The 21,839-nt window shown below is 40.8% G+C and overlaps 1 protein-coding gene across 1 annotated transcript in view; it reads left to right on the top strand.

Moving 5' to 3' along the window:
* Positions 1-21,839, top strand: part of FLT1 (fms related receptor tyrosine kinase 1) — a 192,440-nt gene that overhangs the window by 126,417 nt on the left and 44,184 nt on the right. Inside the window, exon 15 of the mRNA XM_050766818.1 lies at positions 10,858-10,989. Within this exon, the coding sequence (XP_050622775.1) occupies positions 10,858-10,989 (132 nt within the window). The remainder of the gene's footprint in view (positions 1-10,857; positions 10,990-21,839) is intronic.

Here is a 21,839-nt window from a genome sequence, read left to right as displayed (position 1 = left end):
AAACTATGATGTGTCATCTTCAAAGAACTTATCCTTTAGTTGGAGAGCCAAGATAACCATAACAATAATAAACATGGCCGGGCACAGTGGCTCATGCCTGTTATCCCAGCACTTTGGGAGGCCGAAGTGGGTGGATCATTTGAGGTCAGGAGTTCAAGACCAGCCTGACCAACATGGTGAAATGCTATCTCTATTAAAAATACAAAATTAGCTGGGCGTGGTGGCGCATGCCTGTAATGCCAGCTACTCGGGAGGCTGAGACAGGAGAATCGCTTGAACCCAGGTGGCAGAAGTTACAGGGAACTGAGATCGCACACTGCACTCCAGCCTGGGCAACAAGAGTGAAACTCCATCTCAAAAATAAACAAATAAATAAATAAACAAAAAAAATTCACTTTTTATTCTATTAAATTCAACATACATATATTAATTGCCTACTCTGAGCCTGACCCTTTATTATATTCTAGAGAAAATGAAAATAAGCAACACATAATCCTCACCTTTGAAAAACTTAAACATAATAGGTACAAAGTCAGTTCATAAATGTGCAATGTGAGTGGTATAAAATAACATCAGATAAAAATGAGCACTTCTGATGACTAATCAGGGGAGATTTTATGAAGGAGATGTCATCTGAATTGGACTTTGATGAATAAAGAAGACAGTTTTAATAATGAATATTAGTTTGGCCAAAGTGGATGAACATAATGTTCTCTAAGTCAACAATACAGATGGTCAACTGAGCAACAAAACAGAAGCTGCTGGTCAGACTAGTAGGCCCATTTAGGAGAGCAACAAGCCACTTTTGTGTGTTGGGGGGTGGGGGGGAACAGGAGGCAAACACATGGCCTGCATTTATGTAATCAAATGGGTGAATTCAAAAGCTCTACAGATTTATTTACTCAATGGTGAATTGGATTAAAATTATATTCCATGCTCTTCCCTGGGCAATATGGTGCTTACACATAAAATGCCAAGATTGTCCTTCACCTTAAGGTATAATGGGAAGAAATAAAACTATCTACAAAGTCCCTTGAAAATTACACCTTTAAAATTGACAGTTGGACATCTTGAAAATTTAGACCACATCCCACGAATAAATTAGGCCATGATGGTCAAAAACTTATCCACCTCCTCCATCAGCAGCCGACATAATAGGTAATTCAAATTCTCACACTGAGTTTCACCATCAGATACCTTAGAGGACACCCCAGGTTTCTAAAAAAGAGCCCAGTGTAAAGTTTTCATTAGCAAACGCATGGAACTACCAGAGTTTGCATTCTAAGCTCCAGGAACTGAGGCTTTCTGAACCTTAAGATGACAAAATTAACTGACACAATTTTATAAATTCTGAGGTGAGCTTGGCATGCTGCAGGTCATCAGTCCATACCACCACCCAGGGAGCTAGCACTAATAACCAGCTTAGCTTCATCATATTCTGCAAAGATTGCAAAGCTCAGTCCCCTCCTCCACCCTCTAAATGACATTTTCCATTGTCTTCATTTACATGGTCATTTTCCTCAGTTACTGAAGGTCAGCTGTCTGTCGGCCCTGCACTAGACACTGGGGACTCAGTAGTAAATAAGGTAGAGTTACCATTCTCCAGGAGCCCACAGTGGAGTGGGCAGATAAGAAAGTCAGCAATTTTATGACAAAATGGTAAGTGCCAGAGTAGGGGCATGCACAGGGTGATGCAGAAGTAACAGAGATGGGGTCCAGGAGCATCAGAAGATGCTTTCCACCGGGCGCGGTGGCTCACGCCTGTAACCCTAGCAGTTTAGGAGGCCGAGGCAGGTGGATCACCTGAAGTCAGGAGTCCGAGACCAGCCTGGCCAACATGGTGAAACCCCATCTCTACTAAAAATACAAAAAATTAGCTGGACGTGGTGGCAGGCACCTGTAATCCCAGCTACTTGGGAGGCTGAGGCTGGAGAATCTTGAACCCAGGAGGCGGAGGTTGCAGTGAGCCAAGATGGTGCCATTTCACTCCAGTCTGGGCAACAAGAGTAAAACTCCATCTCAAAAAAAAAAAAAAAAAAAAAAAAAAAAAATGCTTTCCAGAGCAGCCAATCCTGAGCTGAATATTAAGAACAAGCAAATGCTAACCAGGCATCAAGGGAACCACGTGTGCAGAGTCACTGAGGCTTAGAACAAACTGCAAATAGATTAGTATCGCTGATACCAAAGACACATGTAGGGATGTAGCAGGCAGCGAAGCTGGGAAGATAGGAAGGGGCCAGATCATGAAGGTCCTTGCTTAGTAACAACATAAAAACTTATCCCCATGTATATACTCTAAGTCAAGTTATGTCAAATATATCTTGCATCCATGTTTTTATTGGCCCTCACAGTAAGTCTATATAAGTTGATCTGGTTGCCAACATTTAAGAATCATGAGCTTTAACACTAAAAACAAAAAAATTCAAATTTCTGCCTTCTTTCTAAAACTCAGAAGACAACACCAGACTCAAATCCCCAAATTCCCGATAGGTTGGAGCTAAGCAAAGGCTTCTGCTTTTAGATGGGAGACAGGCTTTCTGTTCTCCAGAGACATAGTCCCCCTTCCATTATTTCATCCCCAACTCGTTTATATTACGTGCCTGGCTCCTGAAGGCATCTATGTTTGCAAGTGCTGCTCTATGCCGGTTGGTCCATCTGATACAGCTTCTTAAAGAGAGAAATAAATAATGGGTTTCCATGGGAATTGTCATGTCTTCAGTGGTTAAAGAATCTGTATTCAGTGTCAGAAGTCAAGGAAATACACAAACAAGCACATGGAAATGACTTAGGCTATACTTTAGAAGAAAGCAAGCAGGCCTATGATTAAATTATCTCAGAAACACAAAGCAGAGCATCATGTTTATAAGTGAGTTCTGCCCGGGCGCGGTGGCTCACATCTGTAATCCCAGCACTTTGGGAGGCCAAGGTGGGCAGATCACTTGAGGTCAGGAGTTCGAGACCAGCCTGGCCAACATCGTAGAACTCCATCTCTACTAAAAAATACAAAAATTAGCCAGGCGTGGTGGCACACGCCTGTAATCCCAGCTACTAGGGAGGCTGAAGCAGGAAAATCCCTTGAGCCTGGGAGCGGAGGTTGCAGTGAGCCAAGATTGCACCACTTCACTCTAACCTGGGCGACAGAGCGAGACTCCACCTCAAAAAAAAAAAAAAAAAAGTGAGTTCTACATGTTAGTTCTAATGACTAATACCCAAAAAGGAAAGAGAAAATTCAAATAGAGTGACCTTTCAAAGACTTCAATACTATTTTACATAACAAAAAAATTATATCTAGGAATAAATATAACTAAAGAAAAGCAGGATTTAAAGAGAAAATCATAAAACTATTAAATGACATAAAAGAAAATCTAAATAACTCAAAGATACTCAATATTTTTCTATAAAAACACTTATTATTAAGTAGAACCATATTGCTATTTTTGTAGGTCGAAGTATTGGCAATTCCATATGATTCTACCTAAAAATAAATATGACCATTTCCCCCAAATTATAATATAATATGAACTCAGTGGAATTCCAATAAACATTCCAATGTGCTTTTTACGGAATTTGACAAGCAAAATCTGAAGTATAAAGTATCGCAGTATAAAGGGCCAAGAACAGTCAAGACCATTTCGAAAATGATCTGGTCAGGCCATACCATGTATCAAGATGTGTTAATATTAAGCAATCATAATTTAACTTATGTGGTACAGTGATAGACAAATAGGTCACTGTGAATAAATAAAGAGCCTAGAAACAGAACCACAAATACACAAATACACAAATACATGGGAGCTTCAACATAAAAAAATTCAGATAGTATCTGAGTAGAGCTGGCACAATAACTTAGTGGGAAAAGAAGATCTTATTCAATAAATGAGGCTGGGATCACTGGCTATTTATATGGTAAAAATTAGGTCCTTACTTCACACCATACACATACCCCTCCCCAAAAGAAAATCTAGATAGATTAAAAACCTAAATAAGAAAACACAAAATATTAAATGAATCTTTTAAACTGATTTTATGAAGAAAGTATACAAGGTGAATGCTTTATGATATCAGGGTAGGAAAAGATTTCTTAAGTAACAAAAAGCACAAAGTATAATAAAAAAATACTGATAAATTTTATTATGTTAAAAAATGTAAAGCTTTGTATTAAAAATTCACCATGGCCAGGGACTGTGATGTACACCTGTAATCCCAACTACTCGGGAGGCTGAGGCTGGAGGATCACTTGAGCCTAAGAGTTCAAGGCTGCAGTGAGCTATGATCTTGCCACTGCAGTCCAGCCTGGGCAATAGAAACAGACCTCATCTCAATAAATAAGTAAATAAATAAAATAAAAATTTACCATAAGTGAAGTTTAAAAGACTGTTCATACAATGAAGGAAGACTTGAAATGTATTAAGCCAACAAAGAATTAGCATCCCAAACATAAAGAACCCTAAAATCATTGACAAAAACACAAATAGGACAATAGAAAAATGGGCAAAGGATAGAAACAGGCAATTCACCAAAAAAGAAACCTTGAATGGCCAATAAAAATATTTCACCTGACTAGTAATCAGGGAAATGTAGATTAAAACCACAACAAGATACCTTTTCACATCAATCATTTTGCCATCAATTAAAAAGCATGGGCTGGGCGTGGTGGTTCACACCTGTAATCCCAGCACTTTGGGAGGCCAAGGCTGGTGGATCACCTGAGGTCAGGAGTTCAAGCCCAGCCAACATGATGAAACCCTGTCTCTACAAAAATACAAAAATTAGCCAGGTGCAGTGGTGGGCGCCTGTAATCCAAGCTACTCGGGAGGCCAAGACAGGAGAATCACTTGAACCCAGGAGGCAAAGTTTGCAGTGAACCGAGATTGCACCACTGCACTCCAGCCTGGGCGACAGCAACATTCCACCTCAAAAAAAAAAAAAAAAAAAAAGGATAAATATAAAAGCATTGCTGAATGGGAAAACAATCAAGTTGAAAAGGATATATAATCTATAATACCTGTTATTTTGAATTTTTAAGCACACAAAATAATAGTCTGTGTTCTGTAGAGATATGTACCTATGTAGAAGAAGTACAAAAGCATGCATGAGAATTTACATACCAATTTCAGGTACCTCTGGAGAGAGAGGGTAAAGGAAGGGATAAAGTATCTATAAATCTTATTTCCTATAAAAGACAGAGAGAAATGGGTCTATCTAAAGCAAACATGGCAAAATGTTGACCCCAGATCATCTTAATGGTTGACACATGGGTTATGTTTTTCCTGCACTTTAAAATTTTTGAAAAGTGCTCACAGTCAAAAAAATTAAAATTAAACTAAAAATAGAACCCCTTTAAAAAGGTATTTTCCTCGGCAGAACAGAGCCTGTATCCTAGGATTTGAGTCATATAAAGTGAATATCAACAGATTAAGGTATTAGAGAAAACAGGGGGAGACAACAATGAATTAAGTATGAACAAAAGATCTGAGGAATGAGACAAGCTATAAATCACTGCTTATTTTTGAAAGAAGGGAAATAAACAGCAAGAGTGGAGGATGAGCAAGGGCCTGATGACAGTTGTGAGCATTTGAGTGGCCTATCTGATGGGGACGCATCAGTGTCTCTGTGTCATTTGTTATAGTGCAATAGAGGGCACGTCAGAAAGAAGAGCTTTGCCTATTGAATTTGGACACCTTCTCACCCCATTTCCTCTCCTTCATGGACTAGAAAAAGGAATCTGTGCCAGATGATGTTAGCTCATGAGCATCCTGGCTACTATCTCTCACCTTTCATAATTACATGCTCTCCTTGAATCCAAGTCCTTTAACTGTATTTGCTCATGGTGCCAGCCCCCTTTTTTTTTTTTTTTTTTTTTTTTTTGGTCAATTTTTAGTAGAGATGGAGTCTCACTATGTTGCCCAGGCTGGCCTCAAACTCCTGGACTCAAGCGATCTGCCCACCTCAGCCTCCCAAAGTGCTGGGATTACAGGCATGAGTTGGGGATTTGAGTGATAGAAAATTGGCTGAGTTTCAGATCTGCTGCAATGGAGATGATTGTAATGATTGTAGGTAGCAAGATAGCTGCTATTATAAATGTTCATTGACCTCGAGCAACTGTACAGCCACACTTTTATTTTCTGTGATTGCCACTTACACTATATCTTACACTTCTCAAAGCTTCAATGCTTCCATTTAAGTTATCTTAATTGACCATGAAATAGGTGGAGCAGGTATTATTCTCATTTTACCGATAAGGAAATAACCCCAAAGAGATTAAGTGACTTAGCCAAGGTTCTGGGGAAGAGCTGTCATTTTTTCCTGTTATCTGGGTTTAAAATATTGGAATCACCTTGGACTCATCTCTCTCTTTTTCTATTGCTGTATCCAGTAAAGCACCAATTCCTACAGGTTGTTTCTACAAAGTGTCTGTTTCCATTTCTTCCTCTATACTTCCTGTCAAGCAGGAAGTTCCCACCATCCAGGTTTGAGACTTCATCATTCCTTGCCTGAATTACAACTGATGAGCAGAACTTGCAGATGCTATGCTTTCCTCATTCCAGTCCAGCCTGTATTCTCCTTCTAGACTGAACGTCCTTAAATGTCGCTTTCACTATGCTCAGAAATCTTCATGATTCCCTTTCCTTTTACATTTAATTGAAACTCCTCAACCAGGATTTCAAAGCTCTCCTTAATCTGAATTCGCCTTTTCCAGTCACCTACTCAAAACAGGTCTTTGGAAATAAAAATGGCTAATACACACATGAAAAAATGTTCAAAGAAATACAAATTAAAACAATCATTTTCATCTATCAAATCAGCAAAGTTTTGTGTTTTTTATTTTTTAGACGATACTGCTCATTCTCCACTCTTGCTATTTATTTCTCTTCTTATGAAAATACGCATGTTATTACCCTCATAATTTGTCTCCATCCCTCAGATCTTTTGTTCATACTTAATTCATTGTTGTCTCCCCTGGTTTCTCTACTACCTTAATCTGTTGATGCTCACTTTGTAATTCCCCAAAACTAGAATTTGTAGGCAAGGATTTCTTTTGCTTGACAGTTCGTCACCAGTATCTAGAATAGTGTCTAGGACATAGTAGGAGCTAAAAAAATATTTGTTATATAAATGAACAAACTGTGTTTTCAGAAAGTACACTTTAGAAAGACTAAAGAAACAACATTTGGGAGGTGAGACTGTAGGTGTTTGGAGTTTGTGCGTTTTTTACATTTCTTTCTTTCTTTCTTTTTTTGAGATGGAGACTTGCTCTGTCACCCAGGCTGGAGTGCAGTGGCACCATCTTGGCTCACTGTAAGCTCCACCTCCCGGGTTCAAGCGATTCTTCTGCCTCAGCCGTCCGAGTAGCTGGGACTACAGGTGCAAGCCACCATGCCCAGCTAATTTTTGTATTTTTAGTAGAGCTGGGGTGTCACCGTATTGGCCAGGCTAGTCTCAAACTCCTAGACCTCGTGATCTGCCCACTTCAGCCTCCCAAAGTGCTGGGATTACAGACATGAGTCACTGCGCTCACTGTTTACATTTCTTTAATTGGCAAATAATAGTAATTATATATATGGATGGGGTACCGTGTGATGTTTTAATATTAATACATGTATACAATGGGAAAGATCAAATAAGCCTGATTAGCATACTCATCACCTCAAATATCATTTCTCTGTGGTGGGAACACTTCAAATCCTCCCTTTTGGCTATTTTGAAGTGCGCATTATTTTTAACTGTTGTCACTTTGCTGTGTAATAGAATGCCAGAACATATTCCTCTTATCTAACTGTAACTTTGTACCCAGTGACCAATATCTTCTCTTTCTGTATCCACCTGTCCCCACCCCAGCCTCTGGTAGCCATCACTTTACTCTTTACATCTGTGAGTTCAACTTTTTTAGATGCCACGTATAGGTGAAATCATGCAGCATTTGTCTCTCAGTGCCTGGCTTATTTCGCTCAACATAATGTCCTCTAGGTTCATCCATATTGTCATAAATGACAGAATTTCCTGTTGTTTTTTAAGGCTGTAGTATTCCATTGTGTATATACACCAGATTTTTAAAATCTATTCATCCATTGATGGACACATAGGTTGCCTCCATATCTTGGTTCTTGTGAATAATGCTGCAATAAACATGGGAATGCAGACATCTCTTCAGCATACTGATTTCAATTTCTTTGGATAGATAACCAGTAGTGGGATTGCTAGATCACATAGCAGTTTTCTTTTTAGTTGTTTGAGAGGCTCCATATGGTTTTCCAAAATGACTGTACTAATTTATAATGCCACCAACTATGTATAAGGGGACCCTTCTCTCCACACCCTCGTCAACACTTGTGATCTTTAATCTTTTTGATAATAGCTAATCTCATAGGTGTGAGGTGCTACCTCATTTGTTTTTTTCTTTTTTTTTTTGAGACAGAGTCTCATTCTGTCACCTAGGCCAGAGTGCAGTGGCACGATCTTGGCTCACTGCAACCTCTGCCTCCCAAGTTCAAGTGATTCTCCTGCTGCAGCCTCCTGAGTAGTTGGGATTACAGGCATGCGCCACCACACCCCGCTAATTTTTGTATTTTTGGTAGAGATTGGCTTTCATCATGTTGGCCAGGCTGGTCTTAAACTCCTGACCTCAGATGATCCGCCCACCTCGGCCTCCCAAAGTGCTGGGATTACACGCGTGAGCCACTTGCACCTGGCCTCATTTGGTTTTGATTTACATTTCTGTGATTAGAGATGGTGAGTATTTTTTTCATATATCTACTGGCCATCTGTCTTCTTTTGAAAAATGTCTATTCAATTTCTTTGCCTATTTTTAAACAGGATTATTGGTTTTCCTGTTATTGAGTAATTTGAGTTCCTTGTATATTTTGGATATTGGCTCCTTATCTGATGTATGATTTGCAAATATTTTTCCCAATCTGTTGGTTGTCTCTTCACTCTATTAATTGTGTCTTTTGCTGTGCAAAAGCTTTTTAGTTTGATGCAATCCCATTTGCCTATTTTTGCTTTCGTTGCCTGTGCTTTTGGGGTCATAGCCAAGAAATCTCTTCCCAGACCAATATCATGGAGTTTTTCCCCCAAATTTTCTTCTAGTAGTTTTATAGTTTCAGGTCTTACATTTAAGTTTTTAATCCATATTGAGTTCATTTTTATATAAGGGATAAGAGAAGGGTCCATTTTCATTTTTCTGTATGTAGATATCCAGTTTTCCCAACACCATTTATTAAGGAGACTATCCTTTCCCCATTGCGTGTTCTTGGCACCTTGTCAAAAATCAATTGACCATAGATCTTTGGGTTGATTTCTGGGCCCTCGCTTATTCCATTGGTTGATGAATCTGTTTTTATAACAGTACCATGCTGTTTTGATTATCATAGCTTTGTAATATTACATTTTCTTTTTTTATGCTTTCAAATGTTTCTCAAGTTTTCTATATTAAGTACATCTTTCATAATCAGGAGAAATACACAAACTATTTAAACTAACGAAATACAGCCTATAGTCTGGCCAGGCCTGTTTTATCACTATCCTGGAACAATTACTCAATCCTGTTTATTTCTACATCATGCCATTTCTCATGCTTTCCTTTCTCACTTCACCTCTGACAATCTTTCAAACCTCAACTCGAGGCCCACCTCTTCTATGCAGCCTTCCCCAAGTGCACCCTTCCTTACTGATCTCCTTCCCTGTGCCAGACTTTCCACTTAATTAGTTATACTGTGCTACATTCACTCATTCTCATTCATTAAATATTTTCTATTTGCTGGCTTGTGTGTGTGAGTGTATGTGTTGAGCATGTGAGGGAGAGAGAGAATGTATATGTGTGTGTTTGGTATGAATTAATTTTTCCTTCTCAACAGATACCATGTCTTAGCCTGACCACATCTTAGCCTGCTGTTTTTTTTGTAACATGAACTGATGGCAGAGTAAATGCTCAACAAACACTTGGTGATAGTACAAGGTATTGAAGCTTCAAGGTCTTGAAGCCTTTCAGGGGTCTGAAAATTCTTGGGGCTCCTTCTACTACACAATGCTCTGTAGTAACCCTTAAGCTTACATTTACTGAGCACTTACTAGGTGCCATGGGCTTGCCATTTATTTTTTCATTTATAGAATAAGAATTACTTTCATTTTTATCTTAAGATTAAGGAAACTGAAACTTAGAAAGATCAAGTAACTTGCTTAAGTGACAAAGCTTGAAGCGCTAAGGCATGGATTAAAACACAGCCCAGGCAAGCTTGTTATCACTAGGCTATATTGACTCACCAGGCTTTATGACAAATGAAATATTATTTCCTTTGACCCATATGCCACAAATGTGCTTTCAGTCAAACTGCATGCTCTTGGTGAAGTTACTTAACCTCACAGAATCTCAGTTTCCTCGTTTGTAAGAGGAAGACATTGTTAGCTGACAGACTGGTTGTAAATGTCAAGGTACGAAAGTGTGTCACATAATGCCGAGCACATAGAGGGCGTTGAGTCAATAATAGTTGTTATTATTAGATATGCTGCCTTCTTGATATCTGCAACTTTCAAGCTGGGCATGGCAGCTGCCTCGCGTTTCTTTCTACAGGGTGGGTGGATCTGCATCTCCAAAGCTGAGGATCACAGCTTTGCTGGGTGGTGAAGGTGCTATTAGAAAGCTTGTAAAAAAAAAAAAAAAAAAAAAAAAAAAAAGAAGGAAAGAAAAGCAAAAGAAAGCCTGGACCCAGAGAAAACAAATAATCAACCCTGCCCCAGGTTCACTAGAGCTCGGATTTCCTTGTCTGAATGCATAATGATAGGAAGAAGGCTGTGTTACAGAAGTAGCTGTTTTTTGTTTGTCATCCAGGCCCACTAATCTAAACATCTCACACTCCTCAGGAATTATTTTAGGACCAGGAAGCAGCACGCTGTTTATTGAAAGAGTCACAGAAGAGGATGAAGGTGTCTATCACTGCAAAGCCACCAACCAGAAGGGCTCTGTGGAAAGTTCAGCATACCTCACTGTTCAAGGTAAACAGCTGCTTAAGAAAGCAACAAGAAATTGGTCAGACATCTATTTCCCTGTTTGTTTAACTTTCCACCTCCCAGTCTCCTGCTGCCCACTCCAGTCTGTTCCTTTCCCTGACCTCCTTCTCCCCTCTCCCTGCCACTCCGGGAAGGGACTGTCTGGTTCTGTCTGGCAAAGCAGAAGGTGAAGACACTGGCTGGCCATCCTTGAGAGCCCAAAATCTGAACGCGGTGTCTGTGGGAGAAGTCGTTCCCAGAAGAAAGGAAACCCAGTTCTGACCGTGTGATGATGCCCTGCCACAGAGAGTGGCCAGAGTAGTCCACACCTGTGAGAGAGACGTCCAAGAAGGAAGAAAAGGGAGGGGGTAGGTGAGGAGGGGGAACTCGCACACTTAAAATTGTTCATTTGTTTTCCTTTTCTAATTCCCAGGAGTTAGACATATGCTGCTATTCCAAATGCTTTAATAAGCTGGCTTTTAAAATGAAGTGTGCTGTAATATTTTATCAGAGAGAAGCAACACGTAATCAACAGACCACATTTAAGAAAAATATTCCAAGTGCTTCCTCTTTATAGGTCTCAGACAGTTTGCTCAGCAGCAAAATACAAAGAGGCCTAATCCTGCCCTGGCTATGGCCATGTGGCTTACATTTGGAAAACAGTTTCGACCTCAATTTCAATTCTCTAATGCTAAGAATCATCCAAAACATAAAATTTACAACATCATAAAATATCAGATTGGCACCTCTTAGATGTAAATATCTGTGGCATATTGAGGTTTGACGTGAAAAGATGGAATTTGTTCAGTAGCCTATTTCCAAATGCTAACCAGTCGACTTCAGAATATGCAAGTATTTTGCGGGGAGGAACTAGGAAGAAGGCAATGTAATTCAGTTTCTTTCCCCCTGAAACTTACATTGCTTAAATATTTTAACTCTGAGAATTCAAACCCCTTTAAAACAGAACATCATCTCTATTCTTTTACAAGGAGATGATTTAAAGAGCACCCTGAAAGTCTGAAACTGCTCTGCCACAAATTTATACTTCCAGAAAAACTGAGAGGGTAGCATTCCCCAAATACCTTTAGTAATGGTTTTGTCTCCCAAATAATCCTTGTTCTAAAATATTATGTTCACTTTTCTGTTCGCTCATACAGAAACAGTTTATTAGCATCTCTGTTTAACACCTTCTTCCCCAGATGGCTGCTAATCTGTCTTTTAACAGGCACCCCAGACATACAGCCCTCAGGAATGGCCATGTTGGGCCAGGGAACACAGAGAGCAAGGAGACCTCACTAATCCTCAGAGCAAATGTCATTTCCCCCATATGCTCCCAACAACCCCGTGAGATACACAGAGCAGTGATAAACCTCCAGAGAGGTCTGAACTGACTCAACTAACTCATACAGTCTAGTCATGGCAGACCGGAGGAGAAAACTGAGCTTTTCTCAGACTCCCCTCCCCTCACCCCATGACTGCCTTCCCCTGTGCCCACCCCTCTACCAGGGAATATGGGGCAGCAATGGCTGGACTCTGATGGCCTGGGAGGAGCCTGGCTGTGAAGCAGTGCTGTTTTTGCGTGTTTGTAGTTCTCCCCAAAGTCTTGACTTCCTTCCCTTTTCTGCCAGGTTAATCTGGGTTTCTCAGAAGCCAGTGTGCTTAAAATTGTGCATTTACGACATCTGTGAGTTTCTTCTCCCCACCTTCAGAACCACCACCCTTCTGTTGGCCAGCAGTCTGCTCTGCAGGAGGCCTGCTATTATTCTTTCACTGCTCCAGGCCAGATCAGCAGCACCGGGGGGCCTTCCAGATTGGATTAGAGTCAGTCTTTTGGCCATTGGTGAGCTCGACTTGCCACATAACACCAAGCATGGCCTCTGTTTGTGATGTTAGTGCATCCTGGAATGTCTTTTGTACAGGCTCCATTCCCTATTCCAGCCAAATCCTTCTTGTGCTCCCAGGCCAGCTGAAATGCTTTCTGCCCTGGACTATCCTCCAGGATGAATAGCTGGCGCAGATACTCATTCTCTGCTCTCTCACTCCCCACTTCTGGAATCATTAGTCAGTACTTATTTTATTCTGCCTTTTATTATTATTTTGGCGTTGATATGCTTCTCTTCCCTACCAAATTATAAACTTTTGAGACAGTACTGTCTGACATATCTTTGTATCCCATACACATGCCCAGCACTTAGCACGAAACATTTATTTAGTACCTTTATGTGCAGGCACTGTGCTGGACACGTGACATACTTAATCCTATTAACCTTGTAAGAATTTGAAGCAGTCAATAGTAGTATCTTCAGTCTACAGATGGGAAGACAGAAGCTCAAAGAAGTTAAATAACTTGCTCAAAGTTGCACAAAGACTACGTGGTGAGGCTGAAACGTGAGTCCATGTAAACCTCAGAATATTTTCACCGTTGCTCCACTCTTCTCATTCCTGAGGTGCCTGAGGAAGTTGTCTGCAAGGACTTAGGATAAAATTGAGCAAAAGCACTCTTCTAGTGATCCTGTTATTTTTATTTTCTCCATTTCTCTTATGTTTACATGCCTCTAGACTTCCTACGCTGATTCCTTTTCTCATTAATGTTATGCTTCTCTGAAAAGTCAGATGTTAAGAATACTGCATTACTGATCATTTCTTTTTTTTTTTTGTATTTTTTTTTTAGTAGAGACGAGGTTTCACCGTGTTAGCCAGGATGGTCTCGATCTCCTGACCTCGTGATCTGCCCATCTTGGCCTCCCAAAGTGCTGGGATTACAGGCTTGAGCCACCGCGCCTGGCCCTACTGATAATTTCTAAACCTTTCTGTTAGCCATATCATTTACTCTTGTGAAAAGTGGAGGTAATTTTCACTTGAATTGCCCATATTGGTTGCCACATATATATAATATATGGCATATATAATGGAATATGTAAACATATATTCCATTCTGTTGTTCATTATTGCCCCCAACTGCCATGATTTTGAACTCTGTGTCTGCTTGTTGTAGTTTGTTGGCCTTCTCCTTTGCTCTCTTTTGTAAGAGTGATGGCTATGTCCAACCTTTTTTGCTTAAAAATTGTAGTTAACTGAAAACATGGACTATGTGATTGGCAATCACTCAGCCACAGCTGAAATATTGTGCCCATTTATAAAAGAAACAAATAAGTAGAGCTATATCCTGGATATGAATAGGATAGTGCCAGAAAAGAGGATACTTAGTCCAAAAAAGAGACAACATGAGGGTAACAAGATTGTTGTCTTCAAATACTTAAGGAGCTTTCGGACAGAAGAGGCATGTAACCCATTCTTTGACACACCAGAAAAGATAACTACAACCAAGCGAAGGGAGATGGTAGTGAAATCTCCAAGAGGCAGGTTTCAAGTCTATATAAGAATATAATTTTGCACAGGAAGAAATTTTGAATGTTAATAGTATGTGGACCTTAGAAAAGCTTGCATGTATGAGTCCGATGCAGTGTCTTGAATGGAAGTAGTTTGGGTTCACTGGATTAAAATTTGATCCTGGGATGCTGTTCACAACAGCTGAATACGATACCTGCTCAGTAATTTTATAATTGAAATGGGACTCTTCTTCTAGAGTCATTGTTCTTACCACCCTGGTAGCTAAGAAACATTCCCTAGATTTAGACTTTATTTCCTGTTAGATGCATATGGACCCTCACACTGACCTATCTTGTCAAATTGAGTTTAGGAAATGAAACCAAGCGAACAAGTTGTGTCTGTGGCTATGTTTAACAGATTTAAAGAGGTTGGTGAATTAGCCAGGAAGGAAACTGTCTGCTCTTTTTATTTCCTTTGAAAAAGGATTCTTATACCCACAGATAAAACAATGTGTTATTTTTGTATCTGTAAAGGATGAATGAACTGTGGAGTCAAAGTACCTTCTTTAAATAATCACAGGTCTTGTTTGGTTTGGACCTAGCGCCAGCACGAGGACACATGAAGCGCTCAAAGGGGAAATTCCATATCAAAACCGACAACAGAAGTGTTAGTAACCAAAATCATTTCTGAAATTAACATAGCGCTCAATAGCCCTGGAACTCAATGGGGCTGTTACAGTTTCATCCAAGGACTTAAGCTATGCTTTATAATTATTATTGCAAATAACCACAATATATATAAGAACATTCTTTTTTTATTTTTTATTTTTATTTTATTTTATTTTATTTTATTTTATTTTATTTTATTTTTTGAGACACAGTCTTGCTCTGTCAGCCAGGCTGGAGTGCAGTGGCACGATCCCGGCTCATTGCAACCTCTGCCTCCCGAGCTCAAGCAATTCTTCTGCGTCAGCCTCCCGAGTAGCTGGGATTACAGGCGTGCGCCACCACGCCTGGCTAATTTTTGTATTTTTAGTAGAGACAAGGTTTCACCATATTGGCCAGGCTGGTCTCGAACTCCTGACCTCAGGTAATCCACCCACCCCCCACCTCCCAAACTGCTGGGATTACAGATGTGAGCCATTGCGCCCCGCCAAGAACATTCTTATATCAGATTTAGGCCTTACTATATTTCAGTATCATTTATAAGTACATAGGAGAAGACAACTTGAAGAAGAACAACTATCATTTTAAGCATTTTTTAAAGATGATTGACGGATACAAAAATCACAAAAGCACAAAAGGACTATGTCAGGGTCCTGCAGTCTAAATGCTGGTCATGGCATTAGAGGCTGATATGCAAACGATTGCACGTTGTCACTTGCTTGAGAAAGGACTCATCCAGTAGAAAGTAGACACTATGTTCCCTAATAAATTAAATTCCAAAAGTCAAGAATAGAAAAAACTGAAAACAATATGGCCGTGGGTCTTCAGTCACTCCTTTGTATTGTCCTTGGCCAGCTATCAGTTTTCGGTTCTCCATTTTGACCTTCCTCTGATCCCTGACTGACCTCCTTCCACGTTAGCTCCTCTCTTCCTGAATCCTGCCCCCAAATTCACTCCTATGACTATCCTGGCAGTGAGAAAGGATGTGATAAACTAATTCGCATGAATATGTTGGGGATTGATGTTACGCCTCTCATGGGTGTTGGCTATTTAGAAAGGTTTCCCGAGGAGAGAGCAGTGCTCAAAACAGAGATGAACCAGCTGGCAATAATGCCAATAGGAGGGCTGAGGGACAGGGATACACATGCCTTTATACTTCACATCTAACCAGTGACATAAAGCTGGCCTTGATCAAGAAGAATTAAAAAAAAAAAAAAAAATGGTGATGGAATTCAGTTAGGCTGATTTGAGGTCTTTGTAGAGAGTTCTTGAGGCAAAATAATTTAAACTCAAAAGATATTCATCTTAATTCCTTCTGTAGAAACTAGACTGGCATAAAACTGCATTGGGTATTATAGAAGTGGGTGTTAGGCCTAGGGAACTTGGTGCTGGGCTCTTTGAGGGCCTGGGACCATGTAATTAATATCTTGCACTTATAGAACATGAAGTGCACTATTTTATGCACATCCATAATCCTACTTAAGTTTTGCAATAATCCTATAGGTACAAGGAAGTACAGTTAGTTAAAAGTGAGAATCTAGGCACAAAAAGGTTAAGTGACTTGTCCAGAGTTACACAGCTAGGAAATGGCAGAGCTGAGAATTGGAACCATGTTCAACCATCCTGCTCTATTGCATCTCAACTCTAAGGTAGCACAGCACAGTGGTTAAAAAGACCCACTCTAAAGCCGGATGCCTCACTCTTCATGAGCTGCATAACCTTTGCCAAGTTCCTTACCTTCCTGGTGCTTCCAGTCTCTCGTTGTAAAATGGGCATGCTAATGATGGTATACCAGTCTTTATAGGGTTGTTGTAAGGATTAACACATTTAAAACAGCATCTGGCATATAATAAAAATTTTGTAACTGTTAGCTAACATTACCATTTGTTAATACGATATACCAAATTGCATTTCAACAGAAGTTATACTTTTCCTGGACTCAACTAGTAGGTCACTTAAAAGGTGTTCTAAGCCACAGAATTCCTGTTTGACTTAAGGATTTAACTTGTGAAAAAAGAAATGTGTTCCAGAACTAATGTCACATAACAGCAATTTAAATATCCTTACTTAAAAGTACTCTTGAAAATGTACTTGAAATTTAATGGGAATACAGCATTTCCATACATCACTGTCCTTTGGAGTAGTTCCAAATTGGTGTACATAGATTCCTAAAAAACTTCATCAACAGTAACAAAGGTCTGCAGGCCTATTTTAACATTTCAATAGGCTCTAGAGAAACCATATTGTAAGGTTACTTGGATTATGATGACTGGGTTTTAGATAGAAGGAGATGACACTGGTTGAGTGACTCGTGTTGCTCAGGGATCTTGCGAGTCAGGTCAAAGTGCATCTGAGTAATTTTCTTTTCATCCATACCTAAATCTTTATGGAGACTTCCTCTGAGTCAATGCTGGAGACTCAAAGCGAACAAGAAACATGTCCTTCTCTTGAGGTTCTAATAGGTTAATGGGCAATAAACCCACATAAGTAGTTACTCAAATTATAATAACAATAGAACCAGAGAATAACATCTAAACTAACCTCTAGGGTCAGGCAAATTTCTCAGGGAAGTGGTGGACCAGTTGTTTGCAGAAATTGATAAGTACTTAGGTCCAAATCTGATTTGTTTCAGAAAGAAAAGGCAAATTGTATTAAATAATACATGCCATGTGTTTGGATGGAAAAAAAAAAGATACCCTGCACTTGAGGTCCAAAAAGTGATATGGAAAAAAAAAAAGAAAAGGGTTGGGGTAAGGGGTGTAGATGGAGAAACAGCGAGTGTGGGAGAGCGAGAAAGGAAGGGAGGGAGGGAGGGAGAGAGAGAAGGGAAAGAAGGAAGGAAGGAGGGGAGGAGAAGGAAAGAAGGGAGGGAGGGAGGGAGGAAAGGAAGGAAGGAAGGAAGGAAGGAAGGAAGGAAGGAAGGAAGGAAGGAAGGAAGGAAGGAAGGAAGGAAGGCAGGCTTGCTTCAAAATGATAGCTAACACTAGGTTTACACAATTCACGTGTGAGGAAGGGGCTGTTATCTCTACTTTGTAAGGATGAGGAAACTGGGGCACAGAGTACCTGCCCTTTCCTGATGAAACCTGTGTTCGGTCCCTAAGTGAAGGCAGGCCCTGGGCCAAGGTGCTCTGGTCTGGTCTTTTGCTTGGGGTGTTTCCTTAACTCCTTGGGAAACTGGTTATATTGCATGAGCTGAGTTGGTTGGCTCTGCTGCCTACCCATTCATGCGGTCTGATGCCACACAGTGCCATACGTCAGGGCTGGTGTGATGCCGCCAGACCATGCAGCCCAGGCCGTGTGTACAGAGAGCTACTGTTGCTATCAGGAAAGCTCAGGACACTGTGCAGCTGCAGAGACTTCAGGCAAGATACATACCCCTTCAGAACTCAGACCATCCCTGGTGTGGCATCTCCCCTCCCTATTCCAAAAGGGATGGTATAAAGCTTGGGAGAGTAATTGACGTGGAATGCTCTGTGCAACCAGGTCAACTGTCTGTCATAGATACAGTTATCATACACTCTTTAAATTGGCTATATTCTTGTCAGTATCCCAAATAAAAGTAACCTTGTACTGTGTCCTGATGCTGGCCTTTCACACACATCATGCGGGAGCCATGTCCCTGAGACCCAGTGCTAACTCCTAGTTACTGTCAAATCCCACCCACATTTCCCTGGCCTCTTTCCCCTCCTATGTGCAGCTGGGTTATCTCATGCACTTAGCTCATCAGCTGTCACCAGCAAGTTGAAGCTGGGTTTAATCAGGCCAGTGTGTGGATGTCTGACTGCTGAAAAAACACCTAAGGGTTCACTGCAGTCAGTCACCCAGCATAAGACTGTCCTAACAGTCGCTTTTCAAACAGAGATAGAGACTGAGCCATCAAATGCAATAGAGCATTGATATTACAGCACATACTGTAAAATTCTAATATTTTTCAATAAGCAGTACTGAGCATTATTAATATTAAATAGATCTTTCCTTCCTGATAAAAGGTCATCTTGAGGATGTTTTTTAATGGGCTGATTCCTTAAATGTGTAAGTGTTTGCACACAAACACATTTGGTCCCACTGAAACGAATTTTGCTTGAGTAAGGACTGTGGAATTAGACTTTGGGGGTCAGCTTCCTGTCCCACAGAATGCAGTGGGAAAGTTCCCACAATCAAGGGGGCCTCTCTTAGTGCATTCCATGCGGGAAGCATCTGCAGAGGTTTTATGCAGACAGTGCAATGTCTCAAGATGCTATCAGCATCTCCGACAGCCAAAGGCCACTGTGTCCTGAGAGGATCCCAATCCCAATCAAATTCCACAAAACTTATTTGCAGCATAAGCAAGAATGTGTGTGCGTGTGTGCGTGTGTGTGTGTGTGCAGCAAGGCCGCATTAAACCTCACTCACTGTGGAGAAAGAAACCAAACTCTTATGAACTTGAGCTTACAATCTTCCCATTGTGAGGATGTGTACTGAGAGAAAAGGTTATCATACTGAGAAATTTCTTTAAGGAAGTTATTTTCAATCAACCCCATGAGGTTCAGGGAAGCTTAAGCACAGCTGACAAAGCAGCAAATAAGCCAATTCATTCATTTGACCACTATTTTCAGGATGTCTACTATATGCCAGGCACTGTTCTGAACCCTGGAGATGTAGCAGTGAACAAGAGAACCATAGCCCTACATTCTGCTGCTTCACTCAGAATTTATAACACGCTCATCAGTTCATATTTGAATACCAGACTGTGAGAGCTCCAACCATGCCCTTTCTCTTCTCACTGTATACTGGCACCTAGAACATATCTGCAACAGAGGTGGTGGTCTGTATGTTTTATGAAGTAATACACAGGAACAAAGATGTGACCCTAAACTCTTTTTTTTTTTTTTTTTTTTTTTTTTTGAGATGGAGTCTTGCTCTGTAGCTCAGGCTGGAGTACAGTGGCACAGTGGCATGATCTCAGCTCACTGCAACCTCCGCCTCCCAGGTTCAAGCAATTCCCCTGCCTCAGCCTCCTGAGTAGCTGGGATTACAGGCGCCTGCCACCACATCCAGCTAATTTTTTGTACTTTTAGTAGAGATGGGGTTTCACTGTATTAGCCAGGATGGTCTCGATCTCTTGACCTCATGATCTACCCGCCTCGGGCTCCCAAAGTGCTGGGATTACAGGCGTGAGCCACCGCGCCTGGCCCCTAAACTCTTTAAAACCCTCATGAAATTCTTTAGAGATAGGTAAAGCAAAACATATATATATTTATTTGTTCACCCAACCTGATGAGTAGGGTGAATAAGTTATGGACTCAGTCGACAGGAAGCACACATTTTGGCAGAGAAATAGCAAAAGCCAAAGCATGGAGGTTCAGAAGGGTTGGTGTATTTCAGAAACTGTAAGAACTGTGGCATGACTGAAGCAAGTGGGAGGACAGCAGGAGATGAAGCTGAAAAGAGGCAAGGTTGGGCATAAAGGATTTAAGGATTTGGACTTCTATCCTGACGGTGATAGGGAACAGACAATGGAATTTAGACAGAGGAGTAATAGGATTTTAAATTGGTGATTTGGCAAGATCACTCTGGCTGCAGAGGTGGAGGACAGACTGGAGGGAGCCATGGCCAATGAGGTAGTCCTGGTGAGAACTGATAAGGCCTTATTTTAGGCAGTCACAGCTGGGTAGGAGAGCTGATAATTTAACGATCCAAGGAAATAGAATGGGCAGGACTTCGTGATGGGCTGGATGGAGAGAAAAAATCAGTTTCCACTCCAGACTAAAAGATAACTTTGTGGCGGGGACTATGGCCAATAGGAAGTGATTAATCTGTGCTTATAAAGGCTGGAAGGATCAGAGAGGAGGAAGTGGCGTACTCCTGGAAGCTTAGTGGTTAAGCATGTGCAGTCAGATTATCTGGGTTAAAATCACAGCTCCACCACTTGCAGGCTGTGTGACTTTGGGCAAGAGGCTTAATCTGTCTCTGTCTCAATTTCCTCATTCATCATACAACGGGAATAATCTAGCTTGTAGGATTTTTGTGAGTCTTTGGTGACAATCAATACATGTCGGTCCTTAGAAAAGTCGCTAGAATAGAAAGCACTCAATAAGGGCCAATGAATTATTGTTATTCTCAGGTTTCCAGCTTGTGTATTTGCTATGAGTTGGGCAGGAAACCTTGGCTCCAACTGCCTGCAGCCTTTAGATCAAACCCATCACACAGATGCTGAGAAACCCCTATGGTCTGGTCCTGTCCTGTATCTTGTATTATACTTCCCTATCTTTTCACAGGTCTGGGTCTTTTGTCTTGTTTTGGTTTTGAGACGAGTCTCACTCTATCAGCCAGGATGGAGTGCAGTGGCACAATCTCAGCTCACTCTAACCTCCGCCTCCTGGGTTCAAAGCGATTCTCCTGCCTCAGCCTGTCGAGTAGCTGGGAACTACAGGTGCGCCCCACCCCCACCACATCCGGCTAATTTTCTTTTTGTATTTTTAGTAGAGATGGGGTTTCACCATGTTGGCCAGGCTGGTTTTGAACTCCTGACCTCAGGTGATCTGCCCATCTCGGCCTCCCAAAGTGCTAGGATTACAGTCGTGCGCCATCGCACTTGGCCAGGTCTGGGTCTTTACTCATACTGTTTCCTCTGCCTATAATACCCTCCCCTGCCTTCATCTCTGTGGATTAAAATTCATTTCAAATGCCACCTCTTCAAAAAAGTATTATTAGATTACTATTAGATAGTAGTATATATTAGATTCCCTCAACCACCAAATCTTTTAAAATCTAATTTCTTTTTATTTGCCTTAAGTCTCTTGGTTAGGTTTGAATGGGCTCCTTGAGAGTGGCAACCGTCCCTCATTAATCTTTCTATCTCCTCCGGCCCCTAACCTTGCC

This window comes from Macaca thibetana, chromosome 17 (assembly GCF_024542745.1).
Source record: "Macaca thibetana thibetana isolate TM-01 chromosome 17, ASM2454274v1, whole genome shotgun sequence".
In the NCBI taxonomy this organism is placed as follows: domain Eukaryota; kingdom Metazoa; phylum Chordata; class Mammalia; order Primates; family Cercopithecidae; genus Macaca; species Macaca thibetana.
Note: the sequence above shows the minus strand (reverse complement) of the source record. Positions and strands in the feature narration are given on the sequence as shown.